Below are 16,228 nucleotides of genomic sequence, written 5' to 3' on the forward strand. Positions count from 1 at the left end.
GTAAGTTATTTAAAAGTCTCCTAAAGCAAGAAATGAAGAAGATAACTTCGAAGAACTGAGATACAAAATTTTCTGAAGATGCCAATACATCTGTTCATAAGGCAGAAGAAAAGGTTGCACTGAGACTTGCCATGGCTATTAAAGGCAGTCCCTGCCAGTAGCTAATCCAAGAAGTAAGGTGAAAGTGGGAGAGAAAATAAAGAGAAGAAAAAGAAGAACACTGAGCCAGAATTAAGAGGGTGGATGCTTGGTGATGTGGGAGAAGAAGCTGAAGAAGGCAATTCAGGGACACCTTGGGGTCTGTGTGCTATGTCAGCCCTACCCCACCCTCCCAGAGCCCAGCCGGGTGAGTCTGGGCTGACAGAGATGACCCATCTCATCATGTCCTGTGCAGAATCTCACCTCAGGCTCCATTCTCCTCTTTCAGGAGTCTTTTGGCCCCATGTCCTGCTTGAAGGTATTGCTGGGACCAGGAGCCCCTGCCTCATTCCAGGTTGGAAGGGCTTTATTAGAGATTGTGCCAGTTCAGCTCTCCACTACCAGCCCTGCTTAGATTGGTGTCCAGAGGACACATTTGGATTGCGTACTCAAGAGTGCCTCCTTCCACTGGGCAATTGGACCAACCTCATGACTGAATTCTGATGTAATAACTCTCAGTGGTATCTTTAGAGACCACCACCTTCTAGCCACTTTGTGGCTTTTATGTCTACTTAAAGTTTGTCAGACCACACAGCGTTGCCCTGGCCATAACTGGCAAGTTCTTAGGGAACTCATGCGGAGTCTCAGAATTTGGGGTAGGCGTCAGATGTGGACCTTAGTTCACATAACCTAGCTTGCCACAAACTGCGGGAGAGGTTCCATAATGAGATTGTCACGTCCCCAGCAAGCACTGTTCAGCTCCCCCTTTCAAGTTCGGCTTCCTGTATTCTGCCATCTAGAGGTCAGAGGTGAGTGGATGGCAGGGAGAAAATATTCCATCCAGTTGGCCCTGTGAACAAGAGGTACTCACACCCCACCTAAGATTGCATCAAAACTTCTTATTCCGGTCTGAAGAAGTCCCAGCTCTGCTTCCACCCAGGCACGTGAATGTCACTGAAGGAAGAGGAAATGCCAATCCAGTTTGGCACTTTAATGGTTTGTACCTTCCCCCACTGCCTTCTGGACCACTTGGCTTTATGCATCCTTGATACATTTCTTGATGTCTTTGGTTATTCAGACATTTGAGTTGTCCCCTGTTGATACCTCTGTCTGAGCTAAACTCCTCCAATTTGATGAGTGACTGGAGGTGTCAAGCCACTACCATTAGCTGCCACTCCACCACTTAATGCTCTGAACTCTCAGGGGACACCCCCCCTTCCTATAGGTGGTCCTCGAGTGACCCTTGCCCCCTGCCTGTCCTGCTTTGAGTGCCAGACCAGATGTTGATGGGTACATGATTCTGAAAGGCCTAAGTGTAACCAGCATATGCTTTGCAGCACTTAAACTTAGCTGCCTTAGTTGTCTTCTGCAAATGGGTGTGTTTGAGATCGCTTCCTTCTGCAGAAGGCTGTTTTCGGCCAGTTCTTCTAGAAGCTGATAGGCACGTTCATCATACTGTAAATCATGAGGAGATTAAACCTTTGTTTGTACTCCTGCCCAAACACAAATTCTCTGGAAAAATATATTAGAACAACCAATCACCAAAGATAACAAAGCTGAATTTGAAAGACTTCAGTGCAAGTGAGGCTTGCCAATGCACATCCTGTTCCCATAGGTGTGACCCAGCTTTCCTGGTGGGGGTTTGATTTTTGTTTTGTTTCTATTTTTTTTTCCAAACTGTGTCCTTTAAACACACTTAGGGATTTTCTGCACTAAGGCATCTTCTAGGAAAACTTATAATAAGAGAAGAAGAAAAAAAAAAAAACAACAACGCACAGAACAAAAACCAAGAAACAAAGGCAAAAACAATCCCGGTCTGGGTGCCTCCTGTGAGGGTTTCTCGAAGTGAGCCCGCTGGACATGTTACACATGCTATGGAATATTCATCTTGTCTGTCTGTGATATCTGTCTTTATGTTTGGCATTGCTGAGCCTTGAAGGTTATCATGCATGCCAGTCGTGTGAAATAAGCACAGCTGACAGGATTTAAAGGCTAAGACTAACCTTTCTAATCCATCTATTCCCCATTCTGCGCCTTAGGCCATGCCTCTTCTGCAAGAATATACTACATCCTTGCTTCTGTGATGGGAGCTGCGATAATTTCCTGAATGTCAGTCAAAGCCTGTTTCCTCAAGGAGCTGGAGAAATTCAGGCTTCTCCTTCTGACTAGATGGGAAAGGAGCTATAAAGAATTTTGAGAGCAAGATGAGCATGGATATTTTTGCCACGTGTGCTTAACTTTTTCACTTTTTTAGTACAGAATATAATTTATAATCCCTTTCTTCTTATATTTTACTAATCAATGAAATTAATTCTGAATTTAAAAATATACCGAGAGATAATTCATCAATATTTATGGAAATAGGTTTATCAATATGGAAAGCTATGTGCTGGGCATTGTTCTCAGTGCTGGGGGTACAAAATAGACCAAGTCCCTGCTCTCCTGGATCTTATATCCTGTGGGTGGAGAAACATAAAATAATCAAATAAATAAATACATATGATGTCGAGAGGTGGTAAGTACTAGGAAGGATAAAGCAAAGGAAGGAGATAAGGAATGAGGGTGATGGGGAGCAAGGTACTCTTTTACCTAGAATGGCCACAGAAGTCCTCTCAGGTAAGATGATATCTGAACAGAGGTCTGAGGTCATGAATGAGTGAGCCATACTGGTATCTTGAAGAAGAGTGACCCAGGCAGAGAAAACAGCAACTAGTTGTAGACACACAGGTGCTCAGGGTATTCACAGAAACATTTATGTTACAGTGAAGATTGAGAAGAATGAGATAAAAAGTCATTGGAGAGTTCTGCATAAGGGAGCGACATAATTTCAGTCATATCTTTAAAGGGTCAATTTGATATTTTAAAAACGCTGCAAGGGGGCAAAGGAGAAAGAAGTTTGACCAGTTAGGAGGCTATTCTAGTAAATCTCGGAAGACCGTGGATTGGACAAGAGTGATAACGATGGTGGTAGTATTAAGTGGTGGCTGGATTCTGGAACTATTTGGAAGATAGAGCCAATAGGAGTGGCTGATGATCAGATGTGAGGTGTGAGGAAAGTAAGAGGAGTCAGGAATTGATTGGGTTTATAGCCTCAGTAACCAAGAGTTTCTGTTTGCTGAGATGGTAGGATTGGGATAGGAGCAGGTTTGGTTGTTGGTAGACAGGATCAAGAGATAAGTTTGGGGTACCTTCAGTTTGAGCTCCCCATTAGATATCCAAGTGGAAATAGGCAGTTGGATATCACAGTCTGGAGTTCAAGGGTGAGGTTGGGGCTAGAGGAAAAAAAAAATGTGAGTGTAATGAGTGTATAGATAGTTTTAAAGTCATGGGATTACATGAGATCATCCATGGAATGAGTGGAGAGAGGGAAGAAGAGGTCTGGAGACTGATTTTGGATGTCCCCAAAGCTTAACAGGTGGGAAGGAGACGGAGAGGGGATAGTTAATGAAGTAGAAGAAACAGAGAACGAGTGCTGTCACAGAGGCAAAGGAAGAAATTGTTCCAGCAGGAGAGAGAGCAGCTTTGCTAACTGCTGCTGACTTGAGTAAGATTAAATGTTGAGAAGTGGTAGGGTGCCTGGGTGGCTCAGTTAAGTGTCCGTCCAACTCTTGATTTCACCTCACGTCATGATCTCACAGTCATGAGATTGAGCCCTGAATCGGTCTCTGCACTGGATGTGGAGCCTGCTTGAGATTCTCTCTTTCCCTCTCTCTCTCTCTCTGCCCCTTTCCTGCTTGTGCGCACCTGTGAGCACATGCTGTCTCTCTAAAAAAAATTGATAAATAATAAGTATTGAGAAATGGCTCTTGGATTTAGAAATCCTTGGTGACCTTGATGAGAACATTTTTAGGGGAACATTGGGACTAAACTCAACAGAAGTGGTTTCAAGAGAGAACAGAGTAGAGCAAATAGTGGTGTTTTATATAGACAACTTTCCTGAAGAACTTTGCTATGAAGGGGGCATGGAGGGAGCTGTAGGGTCAAGGGAGGGGATTTTTATTTCTTGAAATAAAAGCCATAAAGGCGTATTTGTAGGCTGATGGGAATTATCATCAGTAAAAAGAGAACAGATAATGCTGTGGGAACAAGAGGGGCCAATTGCTGGCAGAAGGGGTTGAGATCTAGTGCACAAATGGAATGTTGAGTAAAACCAAATGTGCTGATACAAGCCACCTACCTTGGTAGATTTGGTGTTGGGAACCTTTGGAAGATCATGGGGTTAGAGTAAGGAGAGAAAGGAGCAGGTGGAGGTTTGAGGAGAAAGGGGGGAAGGAGTAGAGTGAGTTGACCACACCAGTGTTTCTTAGGCTTCCCTTGTGCATCAGAACCACCAGGGACCTTGTTACAACACTAGTTGCTGGACCTCACCCTGAAAGTTTCTTTTTTTTTTTTTAAACATTTATTTATTTTTTTGAGACAGAGAGACAGAGCATGAATGGGGGAGGGGCAGAGAGAGAGGGAGACACAGAATCGGAAGCAGGCTCCAGGCTCTGAGCCATCAGCCCAGAGCCCGACACGGGGCTCGAACTCAGGGACCATGAGATCGTGACCTGAGCTGAAGTTGGACGCTCAACCGACTGAGCCACCCAGGCGCCCCTCACCCTGAAAGTTTCTAATTCATTTAGGTCTGGGGAGGCACGGAAGAATTTGCAATTGTGACACATTCCCAGGTGCTGCTGGTGCTGCTCGAGCAGAGATGAGACTTTGGGAAACACTGGGCTTGGGGGTGGGTTGGGATGGCAGGCGCAGGACTTTTGGCCTCTTTGTGCCTGGCAGTCACGCATGTAAAAGGAATTTAGTCATTGTGGTTGTGTGTTTGCCTCCAGCCCTGTGCAGCAGCTCAAGAACTGGCAACAGGAGACACAAAGTTGGACTTAGCCAGAAAAAAAGGCAGAAGTGATATTACTAGTGTTTTGGGGAAGCTTTACTTCTCTGTGATTTCTTTGTAGTCTGAAAATGCGGTTTCTCCTTCTTACATTTGAAGTGGAAAGGATTAGAGAATCTGAGATTGGGAAAAAGAAACATGAAGGTTTTGGTTGAAATTTGCTGTTGTAGGACTCCGAAGTACAATGGAATAGTAGCCGCTGTGGTCTCCTATTGAAAGGGGGAAACATAAACCCCCTTTCCCTAAAATGTCTGTTAACAATACTGTTTCTGTGACCTACAAAATTGTGAAATGTACTTTGAAAAACTAAACTTTGGTTCTTTTTCATTTTATAAGATTACCTCCATCACAAATAGAATTTTAAGAATTGTTCTTTGCAAATGTTCATGCCTTCCTACAAAAATAAGTGGTTAAGTGCAGAGCTTTACACATAAGAAATGGGTTCTGGAAGTGACAACTCAGCTATCTGAGTGGGGGCCGTAGCTCAATCAGAATAGAAGAAAAAGAACTGACTTCCATAATAAAGCACAATATTAATTCAGATATAGGCTGTTCAGCAGCAATTTAAATACATTGTATTTGCATATTAAGCAAGTATTAATTTGTAAGTAACTGATAGCTTTCTTTTTATTAAAAACCAAAACAGATTTTGTTGGAGCCAGGTGTGATCCAGGATGTATTAGCAGCTGGCAGTCACCTACAGCTGTTGGAGCTTCTCAATTTATGTTCCCACTATCTGATCCAGGTATGTGAGCTTTCATCCTGCTACTGTGCCCTTCGTGTCCCTTCCCCCTGCAGTCATCAGCTGTACCCTCCCCCACTTCACCTGTGCCAAGACTGTAAAATGGAAGTTGGGGGTGGCTTGTTGTAGTAGAATTTCTCCAGGACACAGGCCAAGAGATTCCCAGAGGGGCAACTGAAGCTCTCATGTCCCCCACACTCCCTGCCTACCCCAGATCCTCACTGCCCTTGGGCAGCAGAGTAACTCAACAGTCGTGCCCAGGGTTTACTGCCGAGGTACTTGGGAGATGACACTGAGAAGGGTCTTCCTTTGAAGCAGTGTTGTCTGGCTGCAGGAATAACCCCAAATGCACAAAAAGTTGGATAGACACTTAAGATTTCAGCAACAGTAGCTAATATATCACCAAGTCATATATAGTTAATTACCGCATGAACTTTCCAGGCAGTAAGTGCTGGAAAAGTGCTAAGTGATCTGTGCCCTCCTCCCCTGCTGTGCTGGGATGATCAGGAGGGGCTCCGGGAGGGGGAGAGGGAGAAGACCCCCATCCACTGAGCACCCGTGTTACATGTTCAGCCTTCATAACAATTTACACATTTTAATGGGTGAAAAGTCAGAGATTTTTCAAAGTACTCAGTTTGCCTGAGGTGATATAGCTGGTGAGTGATAGGCCTTTCTGATTCCGGAGACCACTCTTTGTTCTTGGATAAAAACTTTTGTTTCAGTAGGAAGATATGGGATGTCTTAGGTAGACAGTGTAGCTGTGAGGCTCTTTTATTTTACAGAGTTAAGTACTAATTTCCTATATTGGGATCTCTCATTTCCTCCACGGGCATGATTTTTATTTGCATTTATTACAGCATTATAGCAACAGTGAAAATACATTTTTTAAAAACGACAAACCCACACAATTTAGTTCTACTGTCCTTATGCATATGACATGTTAGTAAGTACAAAAATCCTATTTGTTTTCCTGCCCAATTATTTTATTTTCTTCCTAGTCATTTTCTCTAATTCTAAAGAAAGCCATTATTGTTGACTTCCGTTACTCACTAGGGAGGTAGTTACTAAATCTCTTTCTCATGTATCATCTGACTGCATCTTCCCAGCAACCTTGGGAAATGGGAGCCAGTGCTCCCTGTGAGATAGTGTGAGGGGTGTCAGCCACCGTCACCTGAGAAACAGTTCAAATACAGTAGATGAAAGTTTTGTCATTATCTCAGTGCATTTAATCTAACAGTAAATGTTTAACTATTTTCATCTTATTTTCCTTTCTTTTCCCCTCAATAGTGTTGGGTGGTATGGGAGAGCTGTTTTTAATCCCTTTCTGCAAGTAGCAAATGGGAATAACAGAGAAAGGTTACAAGACTTCAGAGGTGTGTGTTTGACTTGTGAAATTGAAATTACTTTTATTTGACATTTTTACATCAAATATTGCAACTTGAGCCTTCAGCATCATCACCTGATTCACTTTTTCCATGGCAGGTAATATTCAATAATGTATGTTGCCAAAAATTTGGTCATAGTGCTCATTATCGTGATGCATGTTAGAATAGTGTGTATATACCAGTGTGTGTGTGTGTGTGTGTGTGTGTGTGTGTGTGTGTGTGTGTGTGTTTACATACACCTGTAATTTCTATAAATGAGCATTCTGGATGAACATCAGAAGTTCATGGGTACTTTCCCTTACCCCATCAGATGAATTTGTTGAGATACCAAGTGACTTGTGCACTTTGGAACTTAATTTTTGCAGTTCATTATTGTGTTGAGGAAAAATGTCACTTGCATATAGATATATTTTGTGGACAGTTTGCTTATTATTATCCTACTTGATCAATGGTTGAAATTTTCACTTTCTTTTCTCCAGTGTTTCTATTTTGTTCTCTCATGGAACTTTATTTTTCCTTTTTATCTGTGATGTTGCATGGTGTCCAACTTGGGGAAGAAAACCTCAAGGGAACCAAAGCCATGTGTATGTAGAAATCTTCATTATGTCAGTCTTTTAAAAAACATATACCCTTCCTCTTTTTTAGGATTGTAAAATTACCAGAGTGGGTCAGCCTGCTTTTATATTTTGATATAGTCTTATATAACTCCCTACTTACAGTGTTTTGGTATGATCGTTCAACTGATTCTTAATTTCATAAGGGACCGTATTAAAATATTTTTGTTACAATGAAAAATACTCAGTGCTTAAAATACCCAGAGAAGTTGTGCCCTGTCAATCAAGGCTAACATATTCTCCATTCTTGTTTAGTACTGTGTCCAACTAGGAGTCTGTGAAGCCATTCTCCCCACTAAGATGTCTGGACTTATCTGTTATTCTGAAATTACCACTCTTTGGTTTTCTTCCAGAGTTGTGAAAGATAGACCTTGCTCTGATCCCTCCTATTGTTCTCTGGTGCTCATTAAAAAACAAGTCTAAGGAGAACCCTGTGGTTGACACTCCTTCAGTCTTGGAGGCATCAGCTGTTGCCTGGCCTGAAACTCCTCTGTGCAGATGTAAATGCCACTGCTGCCACCCCCAGCAAGTGGAAGGGGCACTTGAGTCCACTGTATGCTCTTATTTTTCTTGTTTTCCCTCTGGTAGGCTGCTGAGGGCAGGGACCCCAAACCGTGGGAGCAATCTTCCTCAGGCATTGAGGAAAGCCATTGAATTAGCTTCCTAGGCTGTGGGGCCTTCACCTTATTCATTTTTAGTCCCCAGGCACTCTCAATGGCAGGCTCTTGTGAACACACAGGTTCTCAGTGCATGTTTGAGGAATAAATGGGGAGACCAGTGGTGGGAAAGATGAGTATTGGGGGCTTGGAATGGGCAGTGGCTACAGCACTAGCCTGTCATCCCAAGATAAGGGGATTTACCAACAACAGCTTGGGTTTGTATCCTTCTTCACCCACGTGGCCATGCAGTTCCAGATGACACTCCTATGTGGCCTGTCCTGTTAGTGTACTCTTAATATGCATGACCTGTCGACCTTGATCTGCTGTTTGAGATGCAGGTCCAAACAAAATATGAACCCTTATTTCCCTTCTCCTCCCTCCTTCTGCTCCTCTTCCTTGTACATGGTGCTCTTTTTAAAAATTTCATCAGAAAGATGCAATTTATTAAATTCATTAAAGAGCAGTTATTGTCTTCAAAATGGGTTCAGTAAAACGCATGAATTAGCTTGCTTTTCAGAGTATACATGTTTCTATACATACCAGTCACTATTTTAAATCTTATAAAGGAACTCTGCAGACCATCCTCGGGAATGATAGGCTACAGATGTAGTGGTACCTAGTGTGTCCCCTGGTTTAGTGAGTCCCTCAGGTAAACGTTACAGACTTTTTGAATCCAGTTTGTTTTACAAACTCTGATTTTTCCTAGGCTTTTAAAATTAGCTGCTGAACATCTTCACCTAAATATCATACACGCAGTTCAAACTTAACATATCCTTTTCTCTATTGATGGTACCATCAATCTACTAATTGTCTAGAAATTCGGACGTAGTCTTAGAATCCTTCCTCACCGTCATATCCAATTAGTTACCAAACTCAGTTGATTCTATCTCCCAAATACCTCTCAGATCTGATCCTTTTCTTCATCACTAATGTTCTTACTCTTTTGGGAGGCTCTCATTGTTATTGGCTATAGATTATGATGAGTTCATCATATCCTCCTGAAGGGTCTGCATGTTTCTAGCCTCTCTCCATGCCAAACCATAGTCCCCAGAACCATCATTAGCTTTCCTAGAGCAGGGAAACAGCTTTTATTGAGGGCTTCTCCATACTAAATGTTTTGGACAGTGATTCTTATTTTCCCTCTGCTAAGGAACCCCTTAAAGCGGGTGACTATTATTTTCTTTTTATGGATGGAAAAACTTAAATTCAGAACTAGGATGTTGATCCAGTGGAAAGGCCCATTAGCTCCTCTGAGGACCATTCTGGAACATCCTTAGCCTCATCTCTGAGGCCAGGCTGGTTTCTCCCCAGCCTCCTCGGCAACCTTAGTGCCTTTTCTAGCCCACTGTGTGCATTGGCCTCTAAGGTGACCTTTCATTCTGGGACTTGTCATTAGGGGAGAAGGGCAAGTGGCAGGCAGAGGCTTTCAGCCCCCTCAGACTGTACCAAGGAGCAGGAGCAGCGAAAACACACACACACACACACACACACACACACACACACACCCCTCCCCCACCTTCTCCTTTCCTGATGCACGTGTCATAAAATCAGGAACTTGCTACTGGACTTTGTATCCCCTGAAAGTGGTGCATTAGGAGACACATGCTTTGCTGAAAATGTCTTTTTTTGTAGTTAGCTTTAAAAAAAAAAGTTTGTATATTTTGTACCACCTCCCCCAAAGAACAAATAGTATATCTTATTGTTTAATTAGCAAGTGGGTTTTTTTTTTTGTTTGTTTGCCAAGTATCAGCCTTGAGTATGACATGCAGTTGAAATATACTGAAAAGAAAGAACAGTCACGTAGACTTTCTAAATAAGGCCACAAAAGTGGTGAATAAACTCCTTTTGATAGGAAAACACTCTTAGTGTCTATTCCTAGGCAGCAGGTGGCAGTATGAATCCACCAGAATTCAGTAATTTAAAGCAAAAATCAGAAAAAATGAAAAGAAAAATTATTTATTTTGCTACATATTAGTCTTCTGACCTAATCAGTAAAAAAGTCATTATTCACACCACACTGGGCAATATGCAGTGTAATTTTTAACAAATAATAAAAAACTGTTAATGTGTTCACAGGAAATACAGTTTTGTCTTGGGCTGCTGTGGTCATTTATCACTGCACTTTGTGAAATCACTCATTTGTTCTAATTTGAATGTAAATGACTCTAAGGTTTTACAAATAAGGTGACAGACTCACATAAATGTAATTGCAGGGTTCATCTCCCTCTTTTTATATATCACTCATTAGGTTATGAATTAAATACATCGTATTAAACCAGGGGCATGTCCAATGATGATATTGTAATGGCAAATTACTCTATGCTATTAGAGGTGTATTTTTTATTCATGGACATTAATTTGTCATTAAGCGGCATTAGTTTAGCACTTTTATGTGAAAGACGTGACCTGAAAGAGGAGACGCGCTGCTGTGAAGGGAGAGGGAAGGGACATGCGTGCTTTAGGTAGAGCGTTTTATCACCACCAGGAAAACAGAGGGGCATTTGTTTTATTATTATTTTTTTCATTTGTTTTATTTTCTGCTTTTACAAGCGTAAAAGATCATTTCGCCAGATTGAAGGTGTTGTTCTGTTTACAGTGTGCACATTTGGATCATCTAGTAAAGCAAAGCCAAAATTCTGGCTATTAATCATTCCGAAGCCAAGAACGTAAAGGAGCGAGAGGGAGCAAACAGCTTCGCGCCCTAAATCTCCCTCCTCTGTGACTGATGCTTATTAGTCATCCCTTGTCTTCATTTAGTTTACACTAAATGGGCTACCGTGAGAATTCGTCATTTTTCTCTCTTCGGTGAAGGTACAAAGGTTTGTAGAATGTTAGTCTCTCATGAGGATATTAGAATTCTGGATATTTTGTTCCTTTTTTCCCCCATAAATGGTGGTTTTACTGTTCTTTTACCAAGAATGTATGTTTTCCGCTTTCAACTTTGAGAAGCACTGGATCCTTGAAATAGCTTCACAGAAGCTGAAAGTATTACACTGCTGCTTTTGCATCAATTTCCTCATGGGTTAATGTGGTTGCAGAATGTCTTGCCCACCTCAGTTTACCCCGGGACTCTTGAAGGCAGGGATCAGGCCTAACTGCCCTCTATGTCTTAACCCTTCCTTCTCATCACATGAGCCCAGGATGTGTATATGTCAGCTTGGGCTGCCATAACAAAATGCCCCAGACTGGGTGATTGAAACAATAGACATGATTTTTCACAGCTCCAGAGGCTGGAAGTCTGAAGTCAGGGTGCCAGTGCAATGGTGTTCTGGTGAGAGCCCTCTTCCTGGCTTGCAGATGGCCGCCTTCTTGCTGTGTTCTTGCAGGGTAGAGAGACAGCAGGCTCTTGGATGTGTCTTCATATAAGGACACTAATGCTATCACATGAGCCCCCCCCCTCCCGCTGCCCTTCACTCTTCTGAATCACCTTCCAAAGGCCACATCTCCAACTACCATCACGTGGAGGCTTAGAGCTTCAACACAGGAATTTTAGAGGGCTACAGTTCAGTTCACAGCAGTATGTATTGAGGGAATGAATAGTGCATCCACTCAGTAATTTTGCCCTGCTTTTTCCATATTGAGATTTTATATTAGGAGAAGAAAATATATTAATAAGTCAGTCTTTCATTAGTTTTACCCATTGAATACATTTTTGTAAGTTGGAAATACTTTCTGTGGGAATTGCATTTGGCACTGAGGATCTTGCGTATTTTACAGCATTATGATAGGGTTGTGATTATTTAACTAAGTAACACTATAGTGATGTATAGAAAGTTATCTCTTCCAAATAATGTATTATTATAATTTTAATTATTAAATTAACAGAATCTCCTAAATATATAATACATGGTGGGTGTTCTGAATAGAATAATTTATCTTCAACGTTGAGAAGTTAGAACTCATGCTCATTTTTCTCTAACACTGAGCTATTTTTTCCACATTAGATAAGACAAATGATTGTACCAACATATATATTTAATATGCCCCTAATCAAATACACCAACCACATGCTGTTCCATAGTTCACTGGAGCTGATACTTTTCTATTTGGAGAAAGTTAGAGTATAAAGTTTGGAAAATATATTACAAATGGTTTAATATTTTGGATTTTTTTTAATCAGTGAAAATGATCGGAAAGGATGGAAATGTATCAGCCCTAGTATATCTTAGCCAACTACTAATTATTTGCTCTAGTTGAGAGTATTTGCTCTCTGGCACGGATAATCCAAAATGTCATATTTGCCAAATAACATTAATATTTGGCTCTAATATGTACCATAAGATCTTTTAGTAGCCATTTTAAGATCCCAATTACTTTTTTCATATGCTATTAGGTTGGCTTTTATTCTGTAAGTCCATACCAAAGGATGTCAATAGTGGCAATTCAGAGGCATGCTGGCTGGCCAGGGGTCATTTTGGCATTTTAATTCGTTATGTGGATAATCTGAGGTTGACTGTATCATCCTTGTTTGTTAAGTTTTTAAATAGAAAAAAGATTGCCTTGAAGGATTTTTCTCCTACTAGTAATTTTGATTCAAAGTTAGCGTTGTTAGCTGGGCAATTTTAAAATTTCAGCATGTTTTTCTCAAAAGTAAAACGTTTCCAATGTTTTATGAATGCTGGATTTCAGAATCAATACACAAAGCAAACAAATATCAATCTCATTTAATTCTGTTTTTAATACTTGGAAATTAGAGGCATTACAAGAAAATCTGTGTTTCATTTGAGATATTCATACCCCCACCCACCATCCACCCTCAATATGTTTCTACTCATAGTTAAATGTCTGCCTTTTCCTCTAAGGCTAAACAGCCTTTCTGCCCCTGACTCTATAGTGTGCTTCTGTGTTTCCTGTGGTTTCAATGTCTCCTTCTCCACTGGCTCCTTCCTTTGGTTTTTAAAATAGGATCAATAAGATAGGACAGACTTCTCTTCTTCTCTCAGTATCACAGCCCTCTCCCATTCACTTCCAAACCGTGATCAGTGTCTGTACTTCCTTATCTTCTATTCACTCTTCAATCCTATTGAACTCAGTCCTCTGCCTCATTACTCCTCAACAGCTGTTCCAACAAAGGTCCCAAAGCCGCCCAATTATCAAAGGCAGTGGGCCCCTTGTGGTGTCTTAATGTGACCGCTCTACAGCATTTCCACATTGGTAGCTCCACTCGGCTACAGTTTTCTTTTCTCAAGACTCTTTCCTAATTCTTCTTTTCATTCAGATCCTATATAAGCTCTTCTTTGAGCAGCTCCTTCACTCTTCATCCGGGCACGGTGGCTCCATGCTGGTACTACTCTCTGCTTACTGTCGCTCTCTTTCATCCACATGCTGAGGGCTACTGATTGCAGTCCCCTCTCCCGAGCGCCAGACCTCTTTGCTTAGCCAACATTTGCACTTGGTATCTGCCCCTCCCCACACTTTATATTCATCTGTACCCAGTCTCACACAATCCCCTTTCCTCCCCATCTTTGTTAGAAAACTACCATCCTTATAGTAACCCGAAGCAGAAACCTTGCTAGAATCTTACACTGCTCCATGGTCTCATGAATCCTTCTAAACTCTATTGGGTTAGCTTCTTAAACAGCTGTTAAGTATGCCTTGTTTTTAAAATCTTCATTATCACGGACATCTGTCAGGTCTGGATTACCTTTCTGGGTAGTAGCTCAGCTGTGCCCCCAGCCTATTGTCTAATGCTAATCAACACCTTGCTGTAGAATCTAAGTCACTTTAATGGCCCACAAAACAATTTATTTCCCTAAAACCCAAGCTGGATCCTTATCACCTGGTTACACAATAGGTTTCCAACCTTGTTCTTTTTCTCTCTTGTCTCCCTGATGTGTTCCATTCTGATTTTACCCAAGAACAGCATGTTTTATCATCTTGGGGCTAGCTGCCTAATCAGCATTTCTTCTTGGATATCGCAGGGCACATGACCTTTCTGAGTGTGAACCCAAGTTACAAACCCAGGAGTCATCCTAAAATCCTTCATCTCCTTGTGCCCCAACATACATTGTCACCAAGACCTTTCAACTCAACCTCTTTCACTTTTTTAAATGCAATTTTTGAGAGCAGTTTTAGGTTTGCAACAAAATTGAGAAGATACAGACATTTCTTATTAATAACCCTCCCCCACATATGCATAACCTCCCTCATTAACATCCCCCACCAAAGTGGTACATCTGTTATCATTGGTGAACCTACAATGGTACATCATTATCAAGAGTTCACAGTTTACATTATTATGGTTCACTCTTGGTGTTGTCCATTCTATAGGTTTGGATAAATGTATAATGAAATGTATCTGCCATTACAGTATCATGCAGAGTAGTCTTACTGCCCTAAAATTTTTCTGTGCTCTGCCTATTCATTCCTCCCTTTCCCACCTCAACCCCTGGCTACCACTAATCTTTATACTGTCTACACAGTTTTACCTGTTAAAGAATGTTGTGAAGTTGGAATCAGACAGTATGTAGCCTTTTCACATATTTCCTCTATATCTTTTTGTGGCCTGATGGTCCATTTATTTTTATGACTGAATAATATTCCATTACCTGGTTGTATCAGTTTATTTATCCCTTCACCTACTGAAAGAACTTCTTGGTTGCTTCTAAGTGTAGGCAGTTATGAATAAATCTGCCGTAAACATCTGTGTACAGGTTTTTGTATGAACCCTCTTAATGCTTTAAATCCCTCTCATTCTATTCCTGTTACCACTGTCTTCATTTAAATTTTCATTATTTCCTAGACTAAAGAAACTTCCTGCTAGCCAATGAATCTGCCTTCACTCTTGCTCTATTCTGCTACCTCCTTTGAAAGTGTTTGACTGATTTTGTAAAAATAGCTTTAAAAAATTCTAATTGACTGGTTTGTAAAACAAAAAAAAACCAAAACACAGAAATAAAACAGGCTGATAATGTCATAGTCTTGCTTAAAATCATTCATTAGTCAGTAGATCACCACAAACTCAGGATAAGGTTCATTTCTTCTAATCTGACACCTAGGTTCCATCTTTATTATGAAACTTCTATCTCTTTAGCCCTTTAAAAAAAATTACTACCTGTGTGTGATGCCACAGTCATTATGAACTTCATGCATTTCTCTGTACATGAAACTCTGTATGAAGCCTCCTTCTCGGTGGATTATTCTTCCCTCCTTTTGTCACCTTATGAATTCCTCTTTAACCTTTAAGTACCTTGCTCACGTGTTGTCTTCTCTTTTGGAGTTGCCCGGTCAGTCCACCTAGTTGGAGTCAGATTTCTCTCTTCTTCATTAATTATGAGTAGCCTTCCAGGGTGCTGATCACATTATATTGTCTGTGTTTATTTACCTATCTATTTCCCCATGATACAAGTTTATGTCCCAGAGTTATGTGACCTTGGGCAAACTACTTAACCTCTTTGCCCCCACTCCTCATCTGTAAAATACAGATATGGGATCTTGTATACAATCTACCTTTTAGGGATATTGGACGATTCAATGAGATAGTGCAGTATTAGCCTATAGTAGGTGCCCTAGAAACCAGAGCCAATAGAATGCGTTGTTTCCCTTGTGAATTCCTCTGTTAGTTCTACAGTCATATTCTTCCCCTTTCGCTTCACTCTTGTCTTCCTTCATTCCTGGAAATGTGAGCAAATTTACTACCTACCTCCAATTGACAGCATATTGGACAAGTAAGTCTGTTCCTGAAAATTTTGAAAGTAATCACCATTCTGTAAAAGATATTTTTTCTTTTAGCCCCTTCTCTTTGATTTTGTAGAAGGGCATATATTGATTATTTTAGGGGAAAAAAGTCGCAAATAATTTAAATG

The 16,228-nt window shown here is 41.0% G+C and overlaps 1 protein-coding gene across 14 annotated transcripts in view; it reads left to right on the forward strand.

The window, feature by feature from the left end:
- KLHL32 (kelch like family member 32) overlaps positions 1-16,228 on the forward strand; it is a 241,027-nt gene that overhangs the window by 119,211 nt on the left and 105,588 nt on the right. For all 14 annotated transcript variants that reach the window (XM_058734760.1, XM_058734766.1, XM_058734767.1 and 11 more), the window contains one exon: positions 5,670-5,768. In XM_058734760.1, coding sequence (XP_058590743.1) covers positions 5,670-5,768 — 99 coding nt within the window. The remainder of the gene's footprint in view (positions 1-5,669; positions 5,769-16,228) is intronic.

The sequence above is a fragment of the Neofelis nebulosa genome, chromosome 6, assembly GCF_028018385.1.
Source record: "Neofelis nebulosa isolate mNeoNeb1 chromosome 6, mNeoNeb1.pri, whole genome shotgun sequence".
NCBI lineage: Eukaryota > Metazoa > Chordata > Mammalia > Carnivora > Felidae > Neofelis > Neofelis nebulosa.